At 39.1% G+C, this 25,074-nt stretch overlaps 1 protein-coding gene across 7 annotated transcripts in view; it reads left to right on the top strand.

Moving 5' to 3' along the window:
• The window catches only part of myo18ab (myosin XVIIIA b), a 123,670-nt gene that overhangs the window by 22,321 nt on the left and 76,275 nt on the right, over positions 1-25,074 (top strand). For 3 of the 7 annotated variants that reach the window (XM_087841628.1, XM_087841610.1, XM_087841604.1), the window contains exons 3-11: positions 14,942-15,004; positions 15,527-15,614; positions 18,180-18,286; positions 20,082-20,258; positions 20,551-20,761; positions 21,082-21,224; positions 21,296-21,396; positions 22,650-22,713; positions 22,827-22,971. In XM_087841628.1, the coding sequence (XP_087697754.1) occupies positions 14,942-15,004; positions 15,527-15,614; positions 18,180-18,286; positions 20,082-20,258; positions 20,551-20,761; positions 21,082-21,224; positions 21,296-21,396; positions 22,650-22,713; positions 22,827-22,971 (1,099 nt within the window). Of the gene's footprint in view, positions 1-305; positions 522-2,651; positions 3,302-5,092; positions 5,199-5,552; positions 5,586-8,286; positions 9,322-10,982; positions 11,046-12,906; positions 13,051-14,941; positions 15,005-15,526; positions 15,615-18,179; positions 18,287-20,081; positions 20,259-20,550; positions 20,762-21,081; positions 21,225-21,295; positions 21,397-22,649; positions 22,714-22,826; positions 22,972-25,074 lie in introns of those variants that run through there. The other 4 variants (XM_087841599.1, XM_087841622.1, XM_087841617.1 and 1 more) reach the window with 4 other exon arrangements.

Below are 25,074 nucleotides of genomic sequence, written 5' to 3'. Positions count from 1 at the left end.
AGGGTTTACTTACTAAAACAATCACTTAACAAATATATATACATATATAAAACGTGGGTCCTTTTTAGGAAAAGCCACAGATTAGTATAAAAAGCTCCTGTTAACAACAACTGTAAATAACATTACTCATAAGAGAACAGACTTTACTTAACTGGGACTCATTCAACTGAAAAAGTACCACAGTTTAGACAGAACAGAGATAAGACCTGGGTTTTCTTTCTTTCCTTTGCTAGCAGCATGAGAGAAGCATTCATTTCCTGTAACATGTTCCACTCTGCTTCTGCTTTTATTGTGATGCCTTCCTTTAGCTGCTTTACATGTCTTCCTCTTTGCTGTATACACTGGTTTCACAAAGGAAGACAGTGCAATAGGAACCCCAGCACTCTACACAGCACATGTAACATGTCTTGTGCAAAATTCAAAAGCAGAGAGAGTTGATAAAATAGGTTTTGTAGGATTAGAAAGCTGTAGTGCTAAATAAGGAATTGAATTGGAACAAGATGAGTCGACTAAATGTGAAGGTACGTTACCCTTATATGGGACATGGCATTGTAACTCAACTCGGAAGTTCTAAGAAATAATGGCTAAGATCTCTCCTGACTATTGCTCTACGAGATCGATGTCTCTTTTGTCATTATAGCAAGCTCGTACTGTAGTGCTGTGCAAATTCGGTGTCTCTGTGTGTACATATACAGTTATGTTTAAAAGTTGAATTACTTGAAAAAACAAAAACTGGGTGCACAAGTTGATGTTATTTAGGATTTTCTGTAATCTGCACAGGCTCAAAAGTATACATACAGACTTAAATACATTTCTCAAAAACTTGCAACAGTTTTTAATCAGAGTATACCATCAAGTCAGTTAGGTTGCAGAGGGGGTTATTTATCAGTTCCAGCTGCTTTGGTGTTGAAACAGGTGCACTAGAGAGGCAACAGTGAGACGACCCCCAAACAGGAATGGTTTTACAGGTAGAAGCCACTGACAATTTTTCCCTTCTCATCTTTTCTGACCTCTTTTTCACTAGTTTTGCATTTGGTTAAGGTCAGTGTCACTAGTGGTAGCATAAGAATGGCTCATCAATATGTGCTGTGGCCAGAAGGTTTGCTGTGTTTCCCAATCCCCCCCAAGACAGAATCACTTGTCTGATCAGGACCATACCATTACATTGTCAGGCATTCATATTTTCTTTTTTTCTCAAAGATATTTTTATCAGATTAAAACGACAAACAAAAAGAGATACACAAAAAATTCTTATACAATATGTGAGTAGGTAGGCTTCATGATGATTGCCCGTTAGACTCATCGTCTAACGGGCAGTTATCTTTGCTTTGGAAATAGACCCAAGATATGTGCTGCCCAATAGTAATACTGGAGATTAGGCATTGCCAGGCCTCCATTACTCCTGGGCTTTTGAAGATGGGCTTTAGTCAATCAGGGGCATTTGGCTCTCCATATATAAAATGATATAGTTGAATCTAAAGAATCAAAGAAAGATTTGGGGATAAAAATCGGTATTTATTGGAAGAGAGAGAAAAATTAAGGGAGTACATTTTGATTGAGTTAATTCTTCCCACCAGAGAAGTAGAGAGAGGGGACCATTGTGCCAGGTGCTGTTTTTTATTATTTAATAAATAAAGGAAGTTCACTTTGAAGAGACAGTTATGCTTCCTTGTAACTTTTATACCTAGATATGTAAATTGATTTTGTGCTATTTTAAAGGGGAGAGTAGAATAGTCATACACTGGTGCTCCTCCATCCACAGGAAATAACTCACTTTTTTATCTAGGTTTTTATCCTGAAAACTGACCAAACGGATTAAATACTGACATCTTTGCGGGTATAGATATTTGGGGGTTTGAAATAAAGATCAGTAAGTCGTCAGTGTACAGGGATACTTTATGCTCAATTCTAAATAAGTATTTCCACTCGACCCGATCGAATGCCTTCCCCACATCTAGAGAAAATCCACAGAGAAGGCACTCGGGATGCACTCGGGAGGGGTGTATACTATATCTAATAGACTACGGATATTGAAACAGGAGTAACGATTCTTAATGAAACCAGTTTGATCTAAAAATATAATTGATGGCAAAATGTTTTTCAGCCTCGTGCCAAAACTTTAGCCAAAATTTTAACATCGATGTGTAATAGAGAGATTGGCCTGTAGGACCAGCATTCTGCTTTATCTTTCTGGTGAGGATGGCAGACGTTTACCATGCTTCCATGAATTGGAGAGGCATAATTGAAGAAGAAGAGAAAAGAAGAGGAGTCTGTAATGCGTAAGCGTAAACAAAAGTCCTTACATATCCCAAAAGTAGGAGAAAATCAGACAAAACAGTCTACTCACAGGGCTGTCCCTCAAATAAGCATAATGAGTACATAAACAATCTTTCAGTGTGACTCCGCTGTAACGGGCAGGTCGTCCAGTTATCTTCTCGCCTCATCAGCCGAATGAAACCACTGTCTTACACTGCTGGGAGATGTGATGCAAAGTCTTAGGATACAACAGAGCGGGTTTGAGACCGTGTTTATACAGCTCGGCCATCACTTCTGGGTACTCCGTGCGTCTGTTTAGAACTTCCGGGCAGTAGTCCTCCACCATGCGAATCTGCAGTTCATGGTATTCTAGTTTCCCTCTTCTCTGGGCTTCTCAGTTAAGAAGGTTCTTTATCTGGTACCAATGAAGGTGTATGGTTTCGGGGTGCAGTCTCTGTCCTGGAGCCGGCTGGGAGAGACGAGAGAAGTTGCATGTGGCAGCATTGATGAAAAATAATTAGAGCCTTTATTGTTGTAATTACTCCATGTGCTGAAGTGAATGTAACACTTGCAGCATCAGCCTCATATATAAAGCCACAATAAGCAACAAATAAAATCTCGGCTATGTGCCTGGGATGACCTTCATAATAGGCAGGTAGACACGCACGCACGCACGCAGGCAGGCAGGCAGCTGAGATGACACCAACTAGACCAGCATGTGTGGTTGAGCAGTGGGGCAACTGTGGCAATGGTTGGGGGAGTGAATGGCAGAGCTGTCTAGAAGACTGGAAGGCTGGCGCTCCTATTTTTACCTTTTAGCAGCCTCCTATCACAACAGCTGTCCCCGTCAACTCTTGTCTGCACACCAACAGGAATAGCCAGCCTATCATAGTGCTCCCTCTCTTGTCAGCCCTGCCGTTTCACTCTCTACTTTGTATGTCTCTGGCTGGTCTTTCAGATCTATTCCTCTTTACCCAGTTACTGATTTGGTCTGTTGTTTGAGGACTACTATAATACAGAAGTTGTGGGACTGCTTCATTTACAGGTAGAATTATTTATACTAACTTTTTTTTTTTTACAACAAGTTTCTTCTGCTGAATATATATGACAAGAATGGGGCCTTGAGGCTCTACAGCCATTGGCACTATTTATGGCTAGAGATGGACAAGGGGGGGGCTTTGCCAACTGAAAGTAGCATTACACAATACAACTTCCTTGGTTCTTGTTGTAGTCCACATTTTTCTGCTCAGATGTTGGTCAGTAAGTGTTCCCAGTTAACTTACTTTACATTTATGTTTTCTTGGAAAGAATGGAAACTTATCAGCTTGTGGCAGATATGTTTTGTACATTAATATAATAATGTTACAATAGATTTTTACATTCACATTGATTCACATTGTCTATAAATTATACAGGATGAATGAAGCTGTGATGTTCTCACCTCCAAACTGTTGGTATAGTGTTTTTGGTGTCATCTGCAATGTCTTTTGACCTCCAATCATGGTTGCATTATGGCATCCAAATATTCAGTTTTGGTCTCATCTGACCAAACCATATTCTCCCAGTATTTCACAGGCTTGATGAAATGTTGTTTAGCAGATTTTAAACGTGTTTCAACATGCTTTTTCTTGAGCAATGGAAACTGACCACAAGTGATTTTTGGCCCTTTGACAACCCTTCTAATAATTCCTTTCACTCCTCTGTCTGAAATCTTGTGGGGAGCACCTGGCCATGGCCAGTTTATGGTGGTTTATGGTTTATGGAAACATTTTTTTATGCATTTTCCATCAAGCTAGCGGATCATCTTCTCCGTCTATGACCCCCTTGCTGAGATAACAGTCCATTTCTATCTGCACCTTCTCCTCCAGTGTGCAATTTAACAATTAGTTCGCCCATGTTTGGACTTCTTCTGTGTTCTAAACGCGGAAATCAGTCCGTGGATGATTACATTGCTCTGCCCATCAAAAAGTCTGCACATTCGTGAATATATTGCCAATTGTTAGTTATTGGACTGACGATTGTCCGTTGGAAAATATTTACATATTGCCCAACCTTAGCCCCAACAGTGCTCACTGGAATCGTCCAGTGCCAATAGTATGCTTGGAAACAATAAGGTTGTGAAGGTCTTGCGAGAGCTCATTGGTTTTACAATCATGAAAAGTTTATTGTGCGGCACCTTGGTTTTCATAGGCCATCGGTTGAGACTGAACCAGCTGATATTAATTTTCACAAAATGGCAGGATTGCTTTCTAATTACCGATGAATTTTAATGCCTTTTTGCACCTCTCTTTCTTGATGTGTTCAATACTATGTAATAATAGATTGGATGGGTCGTTACCAACATCTGGTGATAATTTCATATCAATAGCACCTTGATTAGTGACATAGTCAGTATTTATTTTTACCTGCTGTGTATGTTACAATCATTATAGTAGTATAGTACTATGATACGTGACATTGTGATAACCATTCTAATTTGATATTTTATATTATGACACAGTGCTCAATTTAACTGTCAAATGTATATGATTGTGGGATTTACATAAAATATTTGTATACATCACATAGATGTTGGCACTCACAATGTCCTTGGCAATGCTTATGGAAACTTTTATCAAGATTAGCCCACTTGTGTAGGATGAGTTACTTTTGGTTTTGTATAGTTGTTTTTACAAAAAATGTTTAAATTTCTTAGAATAAGCTCTAGTTCTGTGCTCATTCTTTGTTTTTCTCAGTGGTTTGTCATTAAAAACAAAACGTTACTTGCGCTGAAAATTCAGTGCGTCCTGGTGCGTGAAGAAGTTTCTCTTAACTGTGTGTAATCTTCCTTTCCTAGCTTTCCTCCACCTCCTTCACCTGCTTTCATCTCATCCATCACAGTCCATGACAGCAGATCAGCCACCATGGCATTTTCATCTCGTTTTTCGTTCTGGGAAAAAAAGGGAAGTCTTGTTTAGATGTTTAGTAGAGCACATTAGTGTGATGGGACTACTATGGTGTACTAACATCTCTATGTTTGGATTTGTGTGGCATTTGGTGTGGCACCCCACTTCAGATTTTAATGGCTTTCACTTATTTTATGTTATACTTAACTAACGCAATTTAAATGCAGTAAGTGCATTGGTTTCAGCTCTTGAAATAGTAAGACAATTTTTACAGCACATTATTGCACTGAAATAAAAATATTTTCATGCAAAAGATGGCTCTCAGAATATGTGCATGTTTTGAAATTTGCATGGTGTGCAATGGATCTAAGCTATAAGATTTTGATCTGGTTTCCTGTTCAACACATTTAGATTAAAGAAGAGAACAAGCCAGCAAACAAAAGTGTAAGTAAACAATGGCAATAATTAGAGTTTCTGGCTCTCATTTTAGAATCGTCTTGGTCCTTGACATTTAAAATCCAGTGTTTTAGCACGGTCTTTGTATTTATATTTCAGGTTGAAGTGTTAGGATGACACATTTTATGGCAAATACTCTGTATATATTGCCATCATCTATTTCTTTGTTGTTTTTTAGGTTAAATCTGTGAATATATTTAAAAAATGTTTTGTTTACAGCACTATTCCTGAAATATTTGTGGCAATATATTTTAAAGCAAATGTAAAGCTTTCTGAATTATTTAAACTACAATTAAAGATAGTAAAAAATGTAATTAGTGAATAAAAAAGTGAGAAAAGAAATAAACACATTTAAAAAAAATTAAAATTAAAATTAAAAAATTCTAAGTTTGTTGTTGCATTAATTAGTTGTAATAACAATATGCAAAGGTTCTTTTCAAAAGTATAGAATGTTCAAAACAGTGTAAAACACAGAAATGCTACAGATTGTTAATAAAAAATATATAAAACATTTCCATCAATAACTATTTTGACTTTAATTTGTCACTGACTGTGACAGACATGGCATGTCTGGAACACATCACTCAAGAGGTGCCTAGGAACCATCCTAGTGAGATGCCCAAATTCTTCAGCTGGCTCCTTTTGATGTAAAATGGCTCTACTCTGAGTATATACATATTCTCATTCTTTCAGTTATTACCTAAAGCTTGTGGCCATAGGTGAGTGTAGGGATGTAGAGCTAATGTAGATCTACTGGTCAATCAAACATCTTTGGTTTCCTGTCAACAGTACAGACCAGTTCACTGTCTGTATCACTGTGATTGTGGCCCAGATCATTTTCCCCTTCTCCCCGCTTGTGAACATGTCCCTAAGAGACTTAAACAACTATACTTGGGTCAACAACTGTCTGAGGCCCTTTTGAAAACCATGGTCTCAGACTTAAAAGTGTTTCATCAGGCCACCCCTGATGAAGTTGACAGAAAATCATATCATCTGCAGAAAGATGGAAGAACCTGAGACCACTAAATTGGAGGCATACCACCACTTGGCTATGCCTACAAATTCTGTCCATAAACATCTCCAGAAAACATCTGTCTTGAATATCCTCAAGAGGATAAGAGCTCGCCCAGAATTCCGTACAAAATGCATTGTTCCTCATGAAACTTCTCCCACACCTGAATTTTATATCAGCCACTGCAAGAGCCACACTCCACATGGACTGCTGGTACCTGTCAGCTGCTTCCCGAGTACTACAGGAAAACCAAATTCGACAAGACTCCTGCTTCAGCTTGACACCACCTTGGTGTCCAGCATGTAGTTCAGGGATTACTACTTTGACAGGCACCAACCACCTTGTAGCTGCAGGTCTATGCATCTGCCTCAGTAATGGGTACTCGCTATGCCAGGTCTGTCCAGTGTCCAAGACATGCACCTGTGTGCTACACTTTCTAATACCCCACCCTGTGACTCCAAGAAGGCTGGGTATTTGAAAAACTTGTTTGGCACATAAAGGGCAGTGATAGTCAGGACACTTTCCCCATCATCCACCAGGATGAGAAAGTCTTGACCAGGAACAAAACCCTAACTTACATGCACCAAATTGTGAGATACAAGTATCCTGACCCTTGCTCTCAGCCTCACCACGGCAAATGGTAAATAGACTGGTTCTCATATAGTGCTTTTTTTTACTCTACTTCAGTAGAAGTAGAGTAAAAAACTCAAAGCACTTCACTCAAAGCACTTCATAGACACACTTTTTTTCTACATCTAAGTGCTTTCCAGCCACCCCCGGTCTCCAGAAGACTGGTTCAAGAACCCACACTGTGTTGAGACAAACTCGACTATATCTTCCTAGTATCTCTCAAACCCAACCACTCAGGCTTCTTTCCCAACAGACAAGTGATGTTCCATGCCCCAAGTGGTAGTTTCAACAGCTGGGGGTTAGACCACCAGGGTCTCTTCTCTTTCATGATGCTTGACACACATTGCAGTTGAAAACGTTCTTAATTATTATCATTATCTAAACATCTAGGCTTATCTCTTTCCTAATATATAATAACTGGAATACTCATTCGCATATATTTGAACTTAATGCCACAAAGTTTTGGTTTAACTCATTCCATAGTAGGTAAATCCCTGTAGTGTACTGGATTAATCATGCTAACATGCTTTAGCTGATAGTTGGCAACTAGCACTTTCCCAAAACCTTGAGGTGGACGGCTAGACATCTTGTTCCAGGAGAGCAAATATGTCATTATAGATAGACCTTTGGACCCGATGGAGCATGCTAACTTATTTTATATAGAACAGAAACTCTCAAACTGATTGCTTTGGGATGATTACATGTTCTTATACACCCTTTTAGTGTTAAAATTAGTACCATGTCTAGCAAAATGGAGCTGTGATGTTTGCTGAACCTGTCCTGAAAGCCTTTGATTTCTTAGGGATATTCTGGTTGGTAGCCTGTTTTTAGGCATTGGATTTCTAGGCTAAATTCAAAGTCATTGGAAGCTCCAATATTGCATTACGTTGTAGGGTTAAAGGAATATCTGTTCTTCTCTGTTACTAGTCTTCATAAAATTCATTGTAACACACCAACATTTTTATTCTTTGACAGAATAAGACATAATGCTTGGATTTTCATTACTTGTCTACATTCATGTAATTGCTTTCTTTTCTCTGTGAGTAGTCAGACAGTGATGGGATTCCCGGCCGAGCCAAGTCGGTACCAGCTCTAGATCCTGGCAGGGGTTTATTGAGGGCAAAAAGTCCTACTGCAGAGTCAGTTGCCAGGATCAGGAGTCCTTCCCCACCAAAAGTCAGGACACCCATAAAAGTCCAAGGGCACTTCAGAAATCCTGAGCCACCATCAACGACGGCGGCACAACTTAAAAGTCCTGAACCTCCACAAATTCCTCGGAAGCTTGAACCAGATTTAAGTGAGCAAGAACAAAATGGCGTGGTGGGAAAAAGCACAGTCAATGGTACTGCCAATGGTATCATGAGCCTTCCAGGCACCAGCACCAACCAAATGGCTAACACTGATGACCAGGGTTACACACGTAAGAAAGTAGTAAAGGTTGTTCGTCGTGTTGTCAGGAAGGTTTTACCCTCAGAAGATGAGATCAATGTACCAGCAAAGAAATCTGACAAAGTTACAGAAGTAGGCAAGCCTGCTACTGACACAATCAAAGTAGCAGCAGCAGCAACCTCAGTGTCCCAAACCCAAGTGATGCCAGGATTCTCTTTTAAACATGATGTCATCAAAACAGAAGACAAAGATGATATTTCAAGGGGCTTAACAAGCCTTATGGTCAGAGGCAGAACAAGGGAGCGCTTTCCAAGAATATTTCAGGATAACCGACCAGAAAAAAAGGAGTTAGACAAGATAAGTGAGAAGATGGATGAAAAACGTGACTTGAAGGAGACAACAAAGGAGCAGAATGAAGTTAAAGCCAAGCCAGAGCTGGTTTCTGTTAACCCTGCTAACAAAGCAACTGTGGGCTCAGCTTCAGATTCTTCCAAATCTCCTCATTCCCGACCTTTATCTTTCACACCAGTTATGGGCTTCATCCCAGCTCCTGACTTTATACCTGAACCCCAATCATGTTTCACTGCATCAACTTCTGTGAGCCCCAATCCTCCCCAGCCCAGAGTTGGTCCACTGTCTTCTACGCCTATAGGAATTGTTTCTATCCAGAAACCTACTGTTAGTCAAAAAGAGGTACAGTCTAACACTTGGCATGTCGTCTTGACTTTTGGGACATGGTGTTGTTGATGTTGGGTGCATAGCATTTAAAATGCATGTTTGGCGTGAAAGAGCACTGTAATGTTTGCTAATAGTGTTTGCACCACATTTATGTGTAATGTTAGTGTTAACAGTGGCTCAGCCACTTTTAAAAAGCTGTGGAAGACAAATGAGCAGAAGAAATTGCAACACACAAGGAAATGGTTTACTTGGAGTCTCTTGAGCTAATTGCCGGTAGATGATGAAGTCACTAATTAGTAATTAGTCAATTGACTTAAAGTACAGTTGTTCAGTTGTTTGACATTTTATATTGAAAAACTGTTGGTCATTTTCTTTGTACCTTTTGTTTTTGGGCATTCAACAAGGGCTCTTTTATGAATACCCTGCTTCTAATCAGCTTAGCAACAGGTGGTGTTATATTTGGAAATATCCAACCAGCATTTCTCATTCTTGTAATCATTAAACCACAAGCACATATGTACGTCCTCAGCTTAGTCATTTCTACAGAATGCTGGGGTCGCTGTCAGAATTGTGTGTTCTTTACCGGCTATGTAAACTCCTATGGTTTTAAATACACTTGCTAGTTTTGAGGTTTATGACTCTTGAATCATTTTTGTGATTAAGTCTGCCAATGAACAAGGAGGACAGTTTCAGTTTTTAACCTTTGACATATCACATAGCAGAATGTATTTGATAATAAGCCTTGTTTGCAAAGATGGAGTGTCAGCAAAGACATTTTTCAAACAGGGAACTTTGGTAGCCTGACATGACTAGCATCACCAGGTAGAGCCAGTTACTGCAATGCTGCTTTGTGGAAAAGCAACTGAAAGAAAAAACATTATATTTGAAAACGATGCTGCCACAGACAAGTACACTAACTGCTCTGCTGCCTGTTTCTCTCTTTATTTTCTCTTTAGCGCTCTTAATTTTTTCACACATTCTGTTTGGTTTGTTCCAGATTGTGTGCTGCCAATTTTAGTAATACACTGTGTTACTCTGTTACACTGTTTTTACACAGTTTTTTTAACCTCCTAAGGCCCGAACTCTTTCATGGCACGCAATTTTAATTTCTCTTTGCTATTTGGGATGATTGGGACCTCATGAATGTAAAAACAAAGAATTTTCTTTTTACCTGATTTTGCTCTACAAGGGCTGGATATCCACATATGACATTTGTTTTAAATTTCGATAGAACAGTGGCAGTATAATGTCCTCATAAGAGATATCAGGCCCTTATGGAGCAGCATGTTTTATTGTGGTCTAGACAACCCAAAATGTGATGTCCACATATGTGGATGCTCAGTCCTAGGAGGTTAAAGCATACGTACTGTCTGAAGCAGAAGCTATTTATATATTACTACTATTACTACTACTACTACTACTACCTATGTAGTGCTACTACAGAACTACTAAACATGGTGTTTTTGAAATGGATTCCATGGTAACCCAAACTGCTTATGCTGTTGATACAGTCAGTGCATGTGTTTGAGTCTCTTGTGGGAAACATTAGTGAAGACTAAACATAACTAAAATGCATATCCATCTGCTGAGGACATTTCTGTTTGTGTCTAATTGTGGGCTTTGCTTCATCTGTGTCAGTGTGCTCAGATTCAGTATTTTGCTGCTTTGACCTATAGGAGGCACCGGTCAGTCCAACTGAGGAAGCTCAGCGACGCCTGATGAAGATCTTTGGCGTCCCTGTAAATAAACAGATAATATTGCCTTTGAATTTTCCGTGTTTACACATAAAAAAAATCTAACCAGCATTATTCACTTCCCCCATGGTCTAAAGCAGTTTGACGATTAGGCAAGTTAAAGCACCGATGTAAATGGGTGGCTCTTTTTACACTTCACATTTGTGCATGTGGCAATAACACGGTGTGCTGGTATGAAGCAACTGGTGGTGAAAACTGTCATGCCATGTAAAGTAAGGGACGGTTAACCCTGTAGCAAAAAAGTAAAAAGCCCATTATTGCTGTCATAATTTCGTAAATGCCAGGTGTTACCTCTACATATAGTGTGCTGGCACAGGAGTACAAAACAGAAGTAAATCATAGTAGAGTTTTCTTGAGAAAGTCTCATCTCTCAAGCTGTTGCAACATCTCCTTCTTTATGGTCTGAAGCCCTGTGATCCTCTGCACTGATATCTCATTGAAATGGCAGTAAAAACTGACACAATCATGTCTTCAGCCTGGCTGTGCAACCGGTAAAAGGCTCCAAATAAGCATAGAGATGCTTCAAGTGGTGCTCCCATTGATTATTGATTATTTACTGCTTTGCCAGCCATTGAGTCAGTGGTGTTAAAGAGAAAAACTGTTTCACCAAAGGGAATTCAGAATAGCTGAAATGGTTGATTTAAAGTCATGAAACAGCTTAGTTTAAAAACAGCTGTTTTTAAAAGTTGCTCTCTGAAAGCTGCTAAATTTATTCAGTTAAATTCTGTTTTTTTTATTTATCACCAAAAACTATGAGGCAACAGTTGTTGTGATTAACTGGTCTAATGTTACATAGTCTTGCATCTCCACACCCTGCCCACTCACTCACTAATGTGCCAGTTAATAGAAAATATTCCCCTAAAGACAGCGAGACAGTACCATGACGACATGGAAGTTTTTTTTATCTGTTCATATTGAATTCTGGATCTTTGATGAAATGTTAATGAACCTTCAAATGCACTCTTGCAGTTATAACGATCTGTGTTGCACAAGGTCAGGTTAAGTTAAGCAATGGAAACTAAGTCTGTCAGCAGGGTTAGAGCTTTAGCTAACTAGTTCTGCTGCCTATGTTTTTTCTTGTGCTGTAGTCTTTTTTAACATCTCAGAAATGTTCCCCTTCCTTTCTAATTTAATAATAACTTCACCAAAGCTGTTAGCATACATCACTATTTATCACATTGATCATCATTCCACTCTCACAATTTTTTTTCAACAATTTCCCTTACTACTGTGTTGCTCATTACCCTGACAATAAAAACTTGTACTCTATTAAAATTATATTTCAAAACAATGGAAAAATTACTGGAAACCTTGAAAATTGGGCTGCCCTGATAAACATGAATTGGGCCCACAGTTCTTCTTGACTTCTGATGCAATGTCAAATTCTGTTACCTTTAAATTCAGTCATTTGCTGGAGCTGCTAGAGCTGTGGACACTACAGAAACACCCACTTATGGATTTTGTTATAGACTTGACAGGTTTCAGAGTTCTGCTTAAGACATTCCTGTGGAATGAAGCTCAAATTGTATCTCACTAGTTAGTTTTGTAGCACATTCCCTTTCATGAGTGATATACCCAACTTCTCACAATTAGCCAATAACTGGATTTGTTTTGAACTGACTACATTCTCATTAATAGGGGAATTAACCATGGTTACTCATCGCAAAGCCATTTTCCCTTTTCCATTGCCACTCAAATGTTCATGCACTTCCTGTTACTTTTATGTTCTGCAATATTTTCATCTGAATTTCCATGTTGACTGTGTCTTCTGTGTTCTTCCCCTCATTCCCTGTCTTTCTCTCCATGCTTTACTCACACTGCTTTTGATGGTTGTCTCTGTGGCTAGCTGGAGCCAGCAGTGAGTGTTTCATCTTCTGTTGAGGCGCTCGTGTCTGCACCCCTGCAGGCTCAGGGCACCGTCCATGCACCACAGACCTGCATTTCCCTGGGGCTCCTATCTGGAATTTGTACTCATTTGACATGTGAGAATGTAAGGCCCAAAATCCTTTTAATTTCCTCAATTTCCCCCATTTGAAGTATTGTATTGAACTCAATTGAATTGAATTTTATTTATGTAGTGCCAAATCACAACAACAGTTGCTTCAAGGTGCTATTGACAGTTAAACTCCATGAAACTCCACATACGCTTAATATGTTTGGTTTTGTTAGAGCCCCTCCCCCCCCTCTCCCTCCCTCTCTGTCTCCCTCTCTCTCTGCAACTGCAAATCCTAAGTAAAATGTATATTAAAAAGAAGGCAAACCCAAATTGTAACATGTTAAGAAACAAATAAGGCCATTTTGAAGAACAATAGGCTGGGAAAGTAAGTGGTACTAAATACAAAAATCCAATGACTGGTCTCCTCAGTTTGCGGACACTTGTAGAATGAGCCTGTATACAGTGGTAACCTTTGCCCTGTCCTACATTTTTTTTGACCTGTTGCCATCAAGTTCAAAATGACCTCAATTCTTTCCTTAAAAGAGTAGATCTTCTCAGTTTCAACATTTGATGTGTTTTCTGTGTTCTGCTGTACTTCTGCTATTGTACAGCATCCCAACATTTTGGGAATCAGAGTTGTATTTCAGGCTTTCAAGGACTTTTTCTTACAATATAGTGTTAGTCCTTCGATTCAGGCATGCTAAACTGGTCTCTCTAAAGATGAGAGCAGCTAAGACATTATACAGGGATGCTAAAGTGATATAATAACCTGCAGATAGTTGGATATTAGGTTGGGTTATTAAATTAATAATTTCCAGAATTGTCAACATATTCACAGAGTGGTATGTGTGGCACATGGGGGGCTGGGCAGGGAGTTCCTAGTTGGCACGTGTTTTTTAGTAAATGCAATCATGAAAGAGCTTGTTATGAAAATAATTTGTAATCATCTATTTGGGATTTTTTGGTTTTAAGCAGATAAAAAAGTTAATTTAAATACATGAAGCAGTGAGGAGGCTGTCACTTGCAGCCTTCATCACAGATTGTTTGACAGCTGTGTTCACTAATTTGTCATGAGCACAGAACTCCAGGGCTTTCTCATTGATGGCTGGCTGAAATGGCCAGTAGCCTATAACCTATTGCTCAGCCTTCATATACTAATCAAATTTCCTTGTTCTTTATCGGTATAAAAAGTCTGAACTTCACTGTTGGCTTTTTCAGTTTTCTGCCCCATTGTATTGTCATGGCGTACACTGTGGGTGCGTCTACTAAAAATCTCAGATGAGTTTGAATATCGGTCAAGTTTTCTAAACATCTTGCGAATGCAATAACTCAAGAAGGAATTCATCTAGGATTTTCAGATTGATACCATAGGTGCATCAACAAAAAATCGTGGCCGAGGTTGAATCTCAGTGATCTCAACCTAAAGGTCAGAGTAAGTTTTCTGTCAATGTGGTAACTTGAGAACAAGGTGATGTAGGATTATGAAATTGGTAAATGGTAAATGGATCAGGTCTTGATAGTGTTTTTTTTTACTCTGAGCACTCAAAGCACTTTACACTACTTGCATCATTCACCTGTTCCCACCCATTCACACAAGCACCCTTTTCTTTGCTCTTTCTATGGAAGTGCTTTCTATCAAAGGCAAAGTCTTTAGAGTCTTTATGAATGAGGCCTTTTTGCTGTCATATAATCATCATGTTTTAGTGACCTGTGAAACTTTCAAAATGTAACATTCAAGCAGTACTTTTAATCGATGATCATGCATAGTGAGTAGACTTATATATTCTGGATATGTAGAGCATCTGTTGCAGTGACATTGTCTACAGCTGTGCAGATGATGTTTCATTTTATCTGTGTATTTGTTTGTATATGTGTGTCTGTTTTAACATATATTGCTTATGTATAACTGTGACCTTTAACCTTCTCATGCTGGCAAAATCACCAGGGATCAGTAGAAGAGGATCTTATTGCTCTCCAAGCATCTCATGCTGCAGCTAAGCAATCCCAGGTGTGGACTGCACTATGCCTGAGTGTGACAAAATCACCAGCTCATCCCTTGTGTTGTGCTGCATTGTGCTCGTGCTTGCAAAGTGCAGTGTTCCCTATTCATGTTTCCTGTTCAAATGTAGTAAAATGTCTTTAAAAAAGTCATCAGTAGGAACACCCTCGTTTTTTGTGCTTGTTTCCAGTTTACTTTGTTTTACACTTTCATTCTTGGTTCTCTATGTGTTTGTGTTCTTTCATGTTGTTATGAATATTGGGCTGAACCAAGCTACTCTCTGGCATTTTAGATACCAGGGGTTGCTACTGAACTGCTGTTTGACAAACGCAAATGTCCTCACACATTCTTCATACAAGCCTGATCAGTCAGTCACATGATCATTATTTTGAAAAGCTTTAATTGCATCCTTTCAGCATGTACTGATATCTCACTGGAAATTCAAATGGTTTAAAAACACATGTTGCTGTGAGTGGTCCACAGGTATAATTTCCCCTGCTGTCCTCTAATTCTGACCTTTGTCCTTTTTAGGTGAAGACCGAGGAACAGATTGCAGCAGAGCAGGCCTGGTATGAATCAGATAAAGTATGGCTTGTCCACAAGGATGGCTTTTCCCTGGGTGAGACTGGCTTATCTTTTTAAAAATGTTCTTACAGTGGCATCACATTTTCCCCATTCCATTGCCTTTTATTGGACTTTTATAAAAAGCTACATAGTTACTTGCTACTAAATGTGTTTTTTAATATATCTACCGTTTAAAATATATGAAGTGTGTACGTAATATTTTACTGCAAAAAAATCTGTTATTTTGCATTAACTTAATTTGTCCGGTTACTTTAGAGCCCCTGAAATGAAGGGATTGTGTTAAAAATGCTCTAGTTCGTCACATTTTTATGCAATCTTATCTAAAATTAGAAAAAAGTTGTCTCTGTCCAAATATTTATGGACCTAACTGTGTCATTGGATGGTGAAAAGAGTACTTAAATTACTTAAGTAGCTCCTGAATCCCCTTTAAATGCATCCTATAGTGGAAGAAGAAGCTGGAAAAAAGGGGACATCTCTCACATCCTTGTGGCTGTCACTGACGGAGTTAAATAAGTCTCTGACTGCACGACATCTGGGGTGATTGAGATTTACCCTAGGTTTGAATGCTCGTGATCAGGGGTGTCAAACATGTGGCCCACGGGCCACACTAGCCTGCAATAAAAATATATTCGGCCCACAAGATAATTTCATGTGTAAGTTAATAATGACATGTTGGTGTGTGGGAGCTGAATCTTCAGCTGTGCTGGGAATGCATGCAGGCAGGGGCGCGACTTTACTTTGATTGGCACATCAAGCAGTCAATCACATGCGAAGACAGACTGGGATCATACCATTATGTGAAAGAAGGAAGAGGGGAAGACGTTCTGAAGACAGCAAGTGTAGTGGTACAGGCCAGGTACACAGAGAGAACAAGTGAAGAAAAGGAGCAAAAACATAAAATAAGCAGCATCTGGCTGCATTTCAATGATACTGGAGACCGCAAAGCTGAGTGCAGAATTTATCACATCTTTCCATTGCACAGGACAAATGGTGTCCAGGCTTTAAACCTCATATTCTCCCTAGTAGTATCAAATCCATGAAAATAAGGCTTTTACACTGAATAAAAAACACTGAAAAAATTGCTAAATTGAAGAAGACTAAATTTACAGTTCAGTATTAAATTCTACATAAAATAAACTACATACAGTGTCTTTGAATGGCAGAAATGGAAAAATGTGTGCATGTAGTACAGAGCCATGGCTCAGTGTCTGAGTTTTGCTGACCGATTTTTTTCTTCTTCTTTGTAACAGCAGTTTTTTTTTCTTTATCGTGTAGAAAAACTGTTAAATATGTAATTTCTTTACACTGACAGAATGATGAGTTAAGGTCAAAGTGGGCCGTAGGTGCTCCACGATGAGTTCGACACCCTTGCTGTAGATGTTTTGGGGCTGTCAGCCTGGTTTTGTAACATTATGTTGAAGTCATAGAAAGTGCCTGTGGAGTAGCGGACTGGAGTCGTTGTGATGATGTGGTTTTGTTGGCTTCACTGAGCAATGATTTTCAGTTTGCACTGAGAAATCAATCAAATCAAATCAAAATGTATTTATATAGCACATATTAAAACAACAGTGTTGACCATAGTGCTTCACAGTCAGTAAAAGCATGAGACAGTTAAAACAAACAATAGGTAACAACACAACAAGCTGGACCAGCCAACTAGACAGAATCAAAAGCCAAAGTAAAAAAATAAGTTAGGATGTGATTTAAAAGACTGGATAGACTCGGCAGTATGAATATGAACAGGGAGGTTATTCCAGAGTCTGGGTGCCACGGATGCAAAGGCCCGGTCACCTCTCGACTTCATTCGAGTCCTAGGTTGTACTAGGAGCCTGTGATTGGACGATCTAAGTGCTCTGTTGGGATTGTATGAGTGGAGTAGTTCAGAAAGATAGCTGGGCGCTAAATTATTCATAATATTAAAAGTGAACAAAATAAATTTTAAATCTATACGATATTTAACAGGGAGCCAATGTACTTTGGCTAAAATTGGAGTTATGTGTTCATGGATTCTCGTACCTGTTAAAAGACGCGCAGCTGCATTTTGAATTAACTGAAGCCGGCAAAGAGAGGAGTGTTGGAGGCCCGAGTAGAGGGAGTTACACTAGTCCAATCTGGATGTAATAAATGCGTGGATAAGCTTTTCAAGGTCCTTTAAAGGAAGGAACGGCTTTGCCGAAAAGTGTGTTGTTCTCATCCCGATCTGTTTGCAGCAGCTCAGCATATGCATTCTACAGCTTAACACTTCACACTGCACATATTTGCATATTTGAAATTAAATTTTTAGAACCTCCCAGCTGTGAAGTGTTTTTCATTGGAATCAAATGTGTTAATTAGCTATAAAAAATAATTTATTGGATGATAAAGTCTTTAAAATGGAAATAAAAAAATCCACACATGTACATAAAAAACAAAACAGATCCGCAGAGGGGAAAACTGGTGGCCTTCTGGGTAAACTGCTCTTTAGAGTTTTAGATGGCAAAGTCATGCATTTTGCCTTTTGTTATTCTCTTTAATTATCCACTTAAGATATAGAGATCAGTAGAGTTGAGCACTTCAGTCAGGCAAAAACTAAAGTGTTTACTGTCTCATCTCTGGCCAGCCACCGTGATAAAGACAGAAACTGGCTCTCTGCCAGAGGGCAAGCTAAGAATCAAAATGGAGCATGACGGGACTGTACTGGATGTGGATGAAGACGACATTGAAAAGGTGAGTAGATGACTTCCGACCCTGTTCATCTAAATTCAATTCAATTTAATTCAATCCAGCTTTATTTATATAGTGCCAAATCACAACATTTGCCTCAAGGTGCTTTATATATTAAGGTAAAAATGCTACAATAATACAGAGAAAACCACAACAATCAGATGAGCCTCTATGATCAAGCGCTTTTGCAACAGTGGGAAGGAAAAACTCCCTTTTATAGGAAGAAAACTGCGGCAGAACCAGGCTCAGGGAGGGGCGACCATCTACTGCGACCGGTTGGGGTGAGGGGAGGACGATGAACTAGGTTTTCAGTATCTCTCTGAGACAGGTTGTTTCTAATTTTAGAGATATTATACATTTACATGAAATCAATCCTCCATGTTTTGTTTTATTTTTATGTGCATTGAAGGACACATCCTGGTCAAAAATGCCGACCCCAGGGAGGCAAGTATAATGTAAAGAGAAATGGTCCTAGCACAGAATTCTGTGGAACCTCATAATTAACCTTAATGTATGAAGAGGACTGATGTTCTAGCTTTATAGAGGGCTTTTTGAAAGAGTAGGACACCTTTTTCTTTTAGACTTTTACCAGGGAGTCAATTACTTCTGATTTGAGGCTTTCTTTGTCAAGAGGAGCTACAATCTCAAGAATCGTACGCAGTGAAGATGTAAAACTATTAGGAAGATAATTGACCTCTGTGGGAGTAGAGTTCAGGGGGCTACTTTGCCTTGGCTAATAGTAGTTAAACTTAATTATAGCACTTTCAAATATACATTTACTGCAATGCATATAAAGGTCTAAGTTTGTCACTTTCACTTCTGGGATATTATAAACAGTAATACCCATAAATTAAAGTAGATTATTAGATTAGATTGTTATGATTGCATTGAAGGATCCACAGTACAAAACTTTCATATCAAATCACACTGTATCACAGAACAACAATGTGCATATTAATTATGCCTGTGGTAAACTGATGGTTAAAACATGTTTTTTGTTGCTGACACATTAAAATTCGGACTTTCAAGCACGTTTGTTGTTGTGACTTAGCACTGTATAAATAAAATTGAACTGAATTTAATAAACGATTCATATTCCAAGTAAAACATTGTTATATAAATTATTATTTATATAGCACAAAGTTTTTTTAAGTTCAATAAAGCGAAAAAAAAGCTAGCTTGAAGCTAGCTATCATTAGCAGCCTATGTACATGCAGAAGGAAGTCCACTCAGTGTGTACGAGAGACTCAGAAGCAGAGAATCAGTTTGTCACAGACGGCCACAGAGGATACTACCAGCTCACGGGAATGCTGGAATAGGTGTAGGTAATCAGATGGGACTGTTGGGAAGTTTGGCAGACGCACACTACTGGCTGTCTAAAGTTACTTTCTTGCTCACAGCACTTATAGTACTTCTAAAATCTATACAAATAATTTCAGTGGAGCACAGTAGCTTTGTTATTACCGTAATTCTGAGAGCAAGGATCTAAACATCCGTGCCCTGAAGAAAAAAAGACAGTTATTCAGTTGATTCTGCATTATTTTTATAAGTATACTTTGAGAAAGGAAGGAAATCGAACATCCTACAGTTCACTATACTGATTGTTTAGACATTTCATGAGCAACTTATGGCAGGTGCTTGAAACCAGATGTAACTGACTAAATAGTTTATTCACTAAACTCTCCAATATAAGAATATGAAACTATCACATTTGGTAAATTTGATTTTAAAATGACTGTGTAATAAAATAGGATAGGAAGCTCTTCTGTCATTTTATGATTGCTCTCTCTATGTGTAGGCCAACCCTCCATCATACGACAGATCAGAAGACCTAGCTTCACTACTCTATTTGAATGAATCCAGTGTAATGCACTGCCTGAGGCAACGCTATGGAGGGAACCTCATCCATACCTATGCTGGACCCAACATGGTGGTCATCAACCCTCTCAGCGTGCCCTCCATGTACTCGGAGAAGGTAAGCTCAAGACTAATGAGCAAGGCCAGCCAAATGAATGGATTGCATTTATATATAGTGCATTAATACCGGTTGTTTGTGAAAGAAAGTTTGTTAGTTGTCAATCATGTTTAGGTGTTTTGTAAGTAGATTAACACTAGCTGTTTAGTGTAGCTGTTTAGTTTAGTGTAGCAGTGTAATGATCACTTCGAGGGTTTGGAGATGCTTTATGCTACAGCTAACTCTTCTTTAGTCTCTCTTTATTTTTGTGTTTGTACATGTTTTAAGCTCATGTTCTGTTCCTGCTCATAAGGTGATGAACATGTTTAAAGGCTGCCGGCGTGAGGATTCAGCTCCTCATATTTACTCTGTGGCCCAATCGGCCTACCGCAACCTGCTCACCACCCGACAGGATCAGTCCATTGTGCTGCTGGGCAGGTCTGGTAGCGGCAAAACCACCAACTGTCAGCATCTTGTCCAGTACCTGGTCTGCATTGCTGGCAGCACAGGAAAAATCTTCTCTGGTGAGTTTGTCCACAAAAGACAGGGACTACAAACCTCAAATGTCTGTATAACAGTTATACACTGAAATGTCAGTGTATAACAGTTATACACTGAAATGTCAGTGTATAACAGTTATACACTGAAATGTCAGTATTGTCAGTGTCAGTGTAGCCAGTCCACATAATTTTCATCAGGTCTTTGTTTATAAAAGTATAATAAGATTTGGACAATGAGAATTATTAACAGGTAGAACAGAATTATGGGTTCTTTGTGAAACATTGATTGCTAGTTTGCAATGAATCATCAAATGATGGGACATCTTATCGTTTTGGTGACACAGCTGAGAAGTGGCAGGCAGTCTACACCATACTGGAGGCCTTTGGGAACAGCTCTACCACCACAAACACAAATGCCAGCCACTTCTCTCATGTTGTTTCCTTGGACTTTGACCAAGCTGGGCAGGTGGCCTCTGCCTCCATCCAGGTAACAAACACAAGCACACAGCTGATTAGCTTGTACTGTACCCTTTTTACGAAACTCTCTTTACTTCTTAGACAATGTTGTTGGAGAAACTGAGGGTGAGCAGACGACCTGAGGGGGAATCCACCTTCAACGTTTTTTACTACATGATGGCTGGAGCCGACAGCAGTCTCAGGTGACTCGTTGAGCCCTTTTTTGTACTGTTTAGTAACGTAGAGATTTTCTTTTGTTTTTTAAAAATAAAAAAACATTTTTTGATTTGGAAGAATTGTAGAGTTACAATAGGTTTTTCACAGTGTTTGTCATATTATTTCTTGATGTATGTTTTCTGGTCACGTTTTTGTCACCTATTCTCTGTTTGCTATGGATAGGCATGTCTGGAAATTTCTGGACAGTGGCATAATATTCACTGTTTCACTGCTGTGTGGCAGCGCAATTGCCAACAATCAGTATCACTGATTTTTTCAGTCATTGTATCATGGGAGCATATGTTACTCTAAAACCTGTATATACCTTACAGCATGAATGTACAGGACCTTAATTCTATAGGCCACCCATTCCCAAAGTCAAGAATCCTGTGGCCTACTTAAAACCCAGAAAATCCCTTGTGGTCCACCCACAATAACCAAAATACAAGAGGATGTGAAGTATTTCCTTGAAATTTTTAGTCAAAACACAAACAATGCATGCTGTTGATTAAACGTTCTAATGCTTTGCAGTGTGTTAGGACCTCGCACTGGGACCAAAACCTAGATACAGTGTCTGAAGAAAGAAAACATATTAGCAATTTAACATTTTTTGGTAATCAGGTGCCAATCAGGCAGCAGCATTGGTAGAGAAGATTTGGCAGGTTTTTCATGGGGGTAACCCATATACTCGATCCACAGATGCATTTTTCTTACAAATGTGGCAATGCTTAAGGGGAAATAAACAGACTTTCCAGTGGTGTAATATTTATAGCTAAGATGGATTGTTACAACAAAGAAAAAAATCGACCAAACGCAGATTTTGTTACTTTTTCAGGTAGCAAGTGGACATTCTGTGCTCGAAGTCTAAAAATGAGCAAGCTTAAGGATTTGAGTAAATTGTTGTCACTAGACGACTGCAGTTCTTGTGAGGTGTTCCTGGTTGACAGTCGTCAGTATCTATCAAAAGTAGTACTTGGAAGGAACTGTAGTGAACATTGATCATTGCGTTCTGTTTTTAATTACATTTAACAAATCTTCTCAACCTTTTTTAGAATTGGGTTTTACACTAAATATCTTTCTTAAGTCAGCAATTAAATTAGAAAGCTGTCTTAAAAGAAAATCATTGTCACATAATATGGATATTCTTCTGATATAACAAAAATACATCAACTGACATCAAGCTTAAACATTTGTCTGGCACTGAGGAGCTCATGTTTCTGGTGTCTTTCCTCTCCTCCAGGACGGAGCTGCACTTTAACCACCTGGCTGAGAACAGTGCTTTTGGGATCCTGCCACAGACTAAGGTAATCACAGTAGATGGTAGATGTTAATAAAATGTCTGGATGAAAGCAGCTGTTTATTGCAAAATTCCAGACTCCCTGCAGGGTTCAGTAAAGTTTGATTTGATCTGCTTCAGCCTGAAGACAAGCAGCGATCCTTGCAGCAGTTCACCAAGCTGCAGGCAGCCATGAAGGTGCTGGGCATCTCCAGTGAAGAGCAGAAAGCCCTCTGGCTTATCCTCGGTGCCATTTACCACTTGGGGGCAGCGGGCGCGACTAAAGGTAGGAACGCCCTTCCTCGTTGATTTTAAGTACATCAGATCTTGACTAGGGAGATGGTGTGATTATAGGGGAATAGGGGAAGATGTAATAAAAGGATAGCGTACAAATAGAAATCTACAGTGTATCACCAACTGCCACACCTGTCAGAAAAACAACCATACAGCAACTGGAACCCAAAGAATAAAAAAATGCACAGATATATTCTTCTTGTGGGGGTTGTGCGGTGTGTGAGTGTGAGAGAGTGTCCAGTGTGAGTGTAAGTGTTTAAGTGTCTTTGTCACAAAATGAACTTGAAAATGAGGGGAGGGGAAAATGGGCTCCAGGCGCCCAAGAACTGCCCGGCAGAGACCCCCCCAACATCTGACGATTTGACCACCCTCATAAGTTCTGGGTAATGACCAGTAAAATAAGGTCGTGAATCCAAGCAGCTAAAAGGAATTTCCTCTGTAGGGACGCTCGGCTGTATCTTAGATTTAAAGTTAGGAGCTTAGACATCTGGAGAAAGATTGTAGTAGAGCCACTGGCAGTGTTGGGGAGTAACGGAATACATGTACCGCCCGTTACGTATTTAAAATACAAAATATGAGTAACTGTATTCTGTTACAATTACCATTTAAAAAGGTGGTATTTAGAATACAGTTACTTTGTTGAAATAAAGGGATTACACGGCGGTCTTTTCCTGTTTCATATGTTAGGCTGTCCCCTTTCTATTTTTGGTAATTCCACGCCGGTGGAAACCCAAACAAAACACACATTAAGAGGCTCAAATGCCTGGGTCTCAAGCCCATGTCACCTCTACTTGTGGCCCGCAAAATGACGTGACGAAATATTTAAAAAAATGATTGTTCAAAATATTTTTTAATATGAAGGCAATACAGGCATAACCCTAAAGAATGTAGCCTCATGGGCAGTGTAGCCCAGCTGTAAGTAAGCTATTAAGACTCGACTGTACACCGTGTTCCTGTTTTCCTCTGAAACAATAAGTTCTGTTGGAGCAGCCTTTCAACGCCTCTCTCTGTCGCTCGCTAGCAAAGTTGACCCAGACAACAAAGTAAAGCTAGTTTTCGGCTATGAGCCCGACATGAACAGAGACGGCGTCTGAGGTTGCGTTGATGCCCGAATTCTTTCATATTTATTCCTGTAAAGTAAGACAACTGTAGCCCTTTATAAGATTTATTTAATTAAACCCTTTATTAATGTTCTGGCACGTGCATATGAGAGGCGTCATCATCTCCTGTGAGACAAATTTAACAAAGATCTGTGACAAAACTGAGCGATAAAAAAATAAATTGGAAAATGTAAAAACATATTTTTACTGTTCTTTGAGGTAGATCCCAACATTTGTGATTTTCTGCAGCCTGTCCTGGTAGCTGCCATTCATAAGGATTATTTCTGCAGAAAAAGAATGACATGATGCATTAAATGCCCCCTTTTATGTGAGCAGAAGCAGATGCAGAAGAAGTTAATAGATGTGATAGCCATCTCTGTCATGGCCATCTCTGACTGAGGTTTTAGGTTTTGTCGAAACCCTTAAAGAAAAAAAAAGCCAGTCTGTGCTGATCTTCCTAGATACGCAAAAACTTTATTCTCAGTCTGAATAAAGAATAAAATTTACAGTAAGAGTAAACAGTCGACTTTTCAAAAAAAGTTAATGGTCTGTAGAAACGTCTGTGTTTGTATGTGTGTAAATAAAAAAGTGTGTAAATACATAAAGTGTTAAATACTGCACCGACCTTTGAAGGTTTGTTGGGCACACCGAACTGGTAGGAGACAGCAGGGTAGACCCAGAACTTGAAAGTATTGCTTGGGAGAAATTTGGTTGAAATATCCCACTTACCCTGCTGCCACTAGAGTGGGCACTGATCCACTCCAAATAAAGTAAGACCTGAAACTTGCAATGTCATCCTGCTTAATAGGAAAAAGGTATATGGAAAAAAGAGGCCATGGATGACAATATGTTAACAACAAACTGGCAAAAAGTCTAAAATGAATTTGTACCAAATGGGCAGTCTAAAATCTATATGCCATATTTGACTTGTCCCTTTAATATAATCCCCCTAAGTATGTAATTTTAGTTGTTTTAGATTGTAAGGACAACTTGAA

The sequence above is a fragment of the Neolamprologus brichardi genome, chromosome 1 (assembly GCF_056152115.1).
Source record: "Neolamprologus brichardi isolate AB-2024 chromosome 1, ASM5615211v1, whole genome shotgun sequence".
In the NCBI taxonomy this organism is placed as follows: Eukaryota; Metazoa; Chordata; class Actinopteri; order Cichliformes; family Cichlidae; genus Neolamprologus; species Neolamprologus brichardi.
Note: the sequence above shows the minus strand (reverse complement) of the source record. Positions and strands in the feature narration are given on the sequence as shown.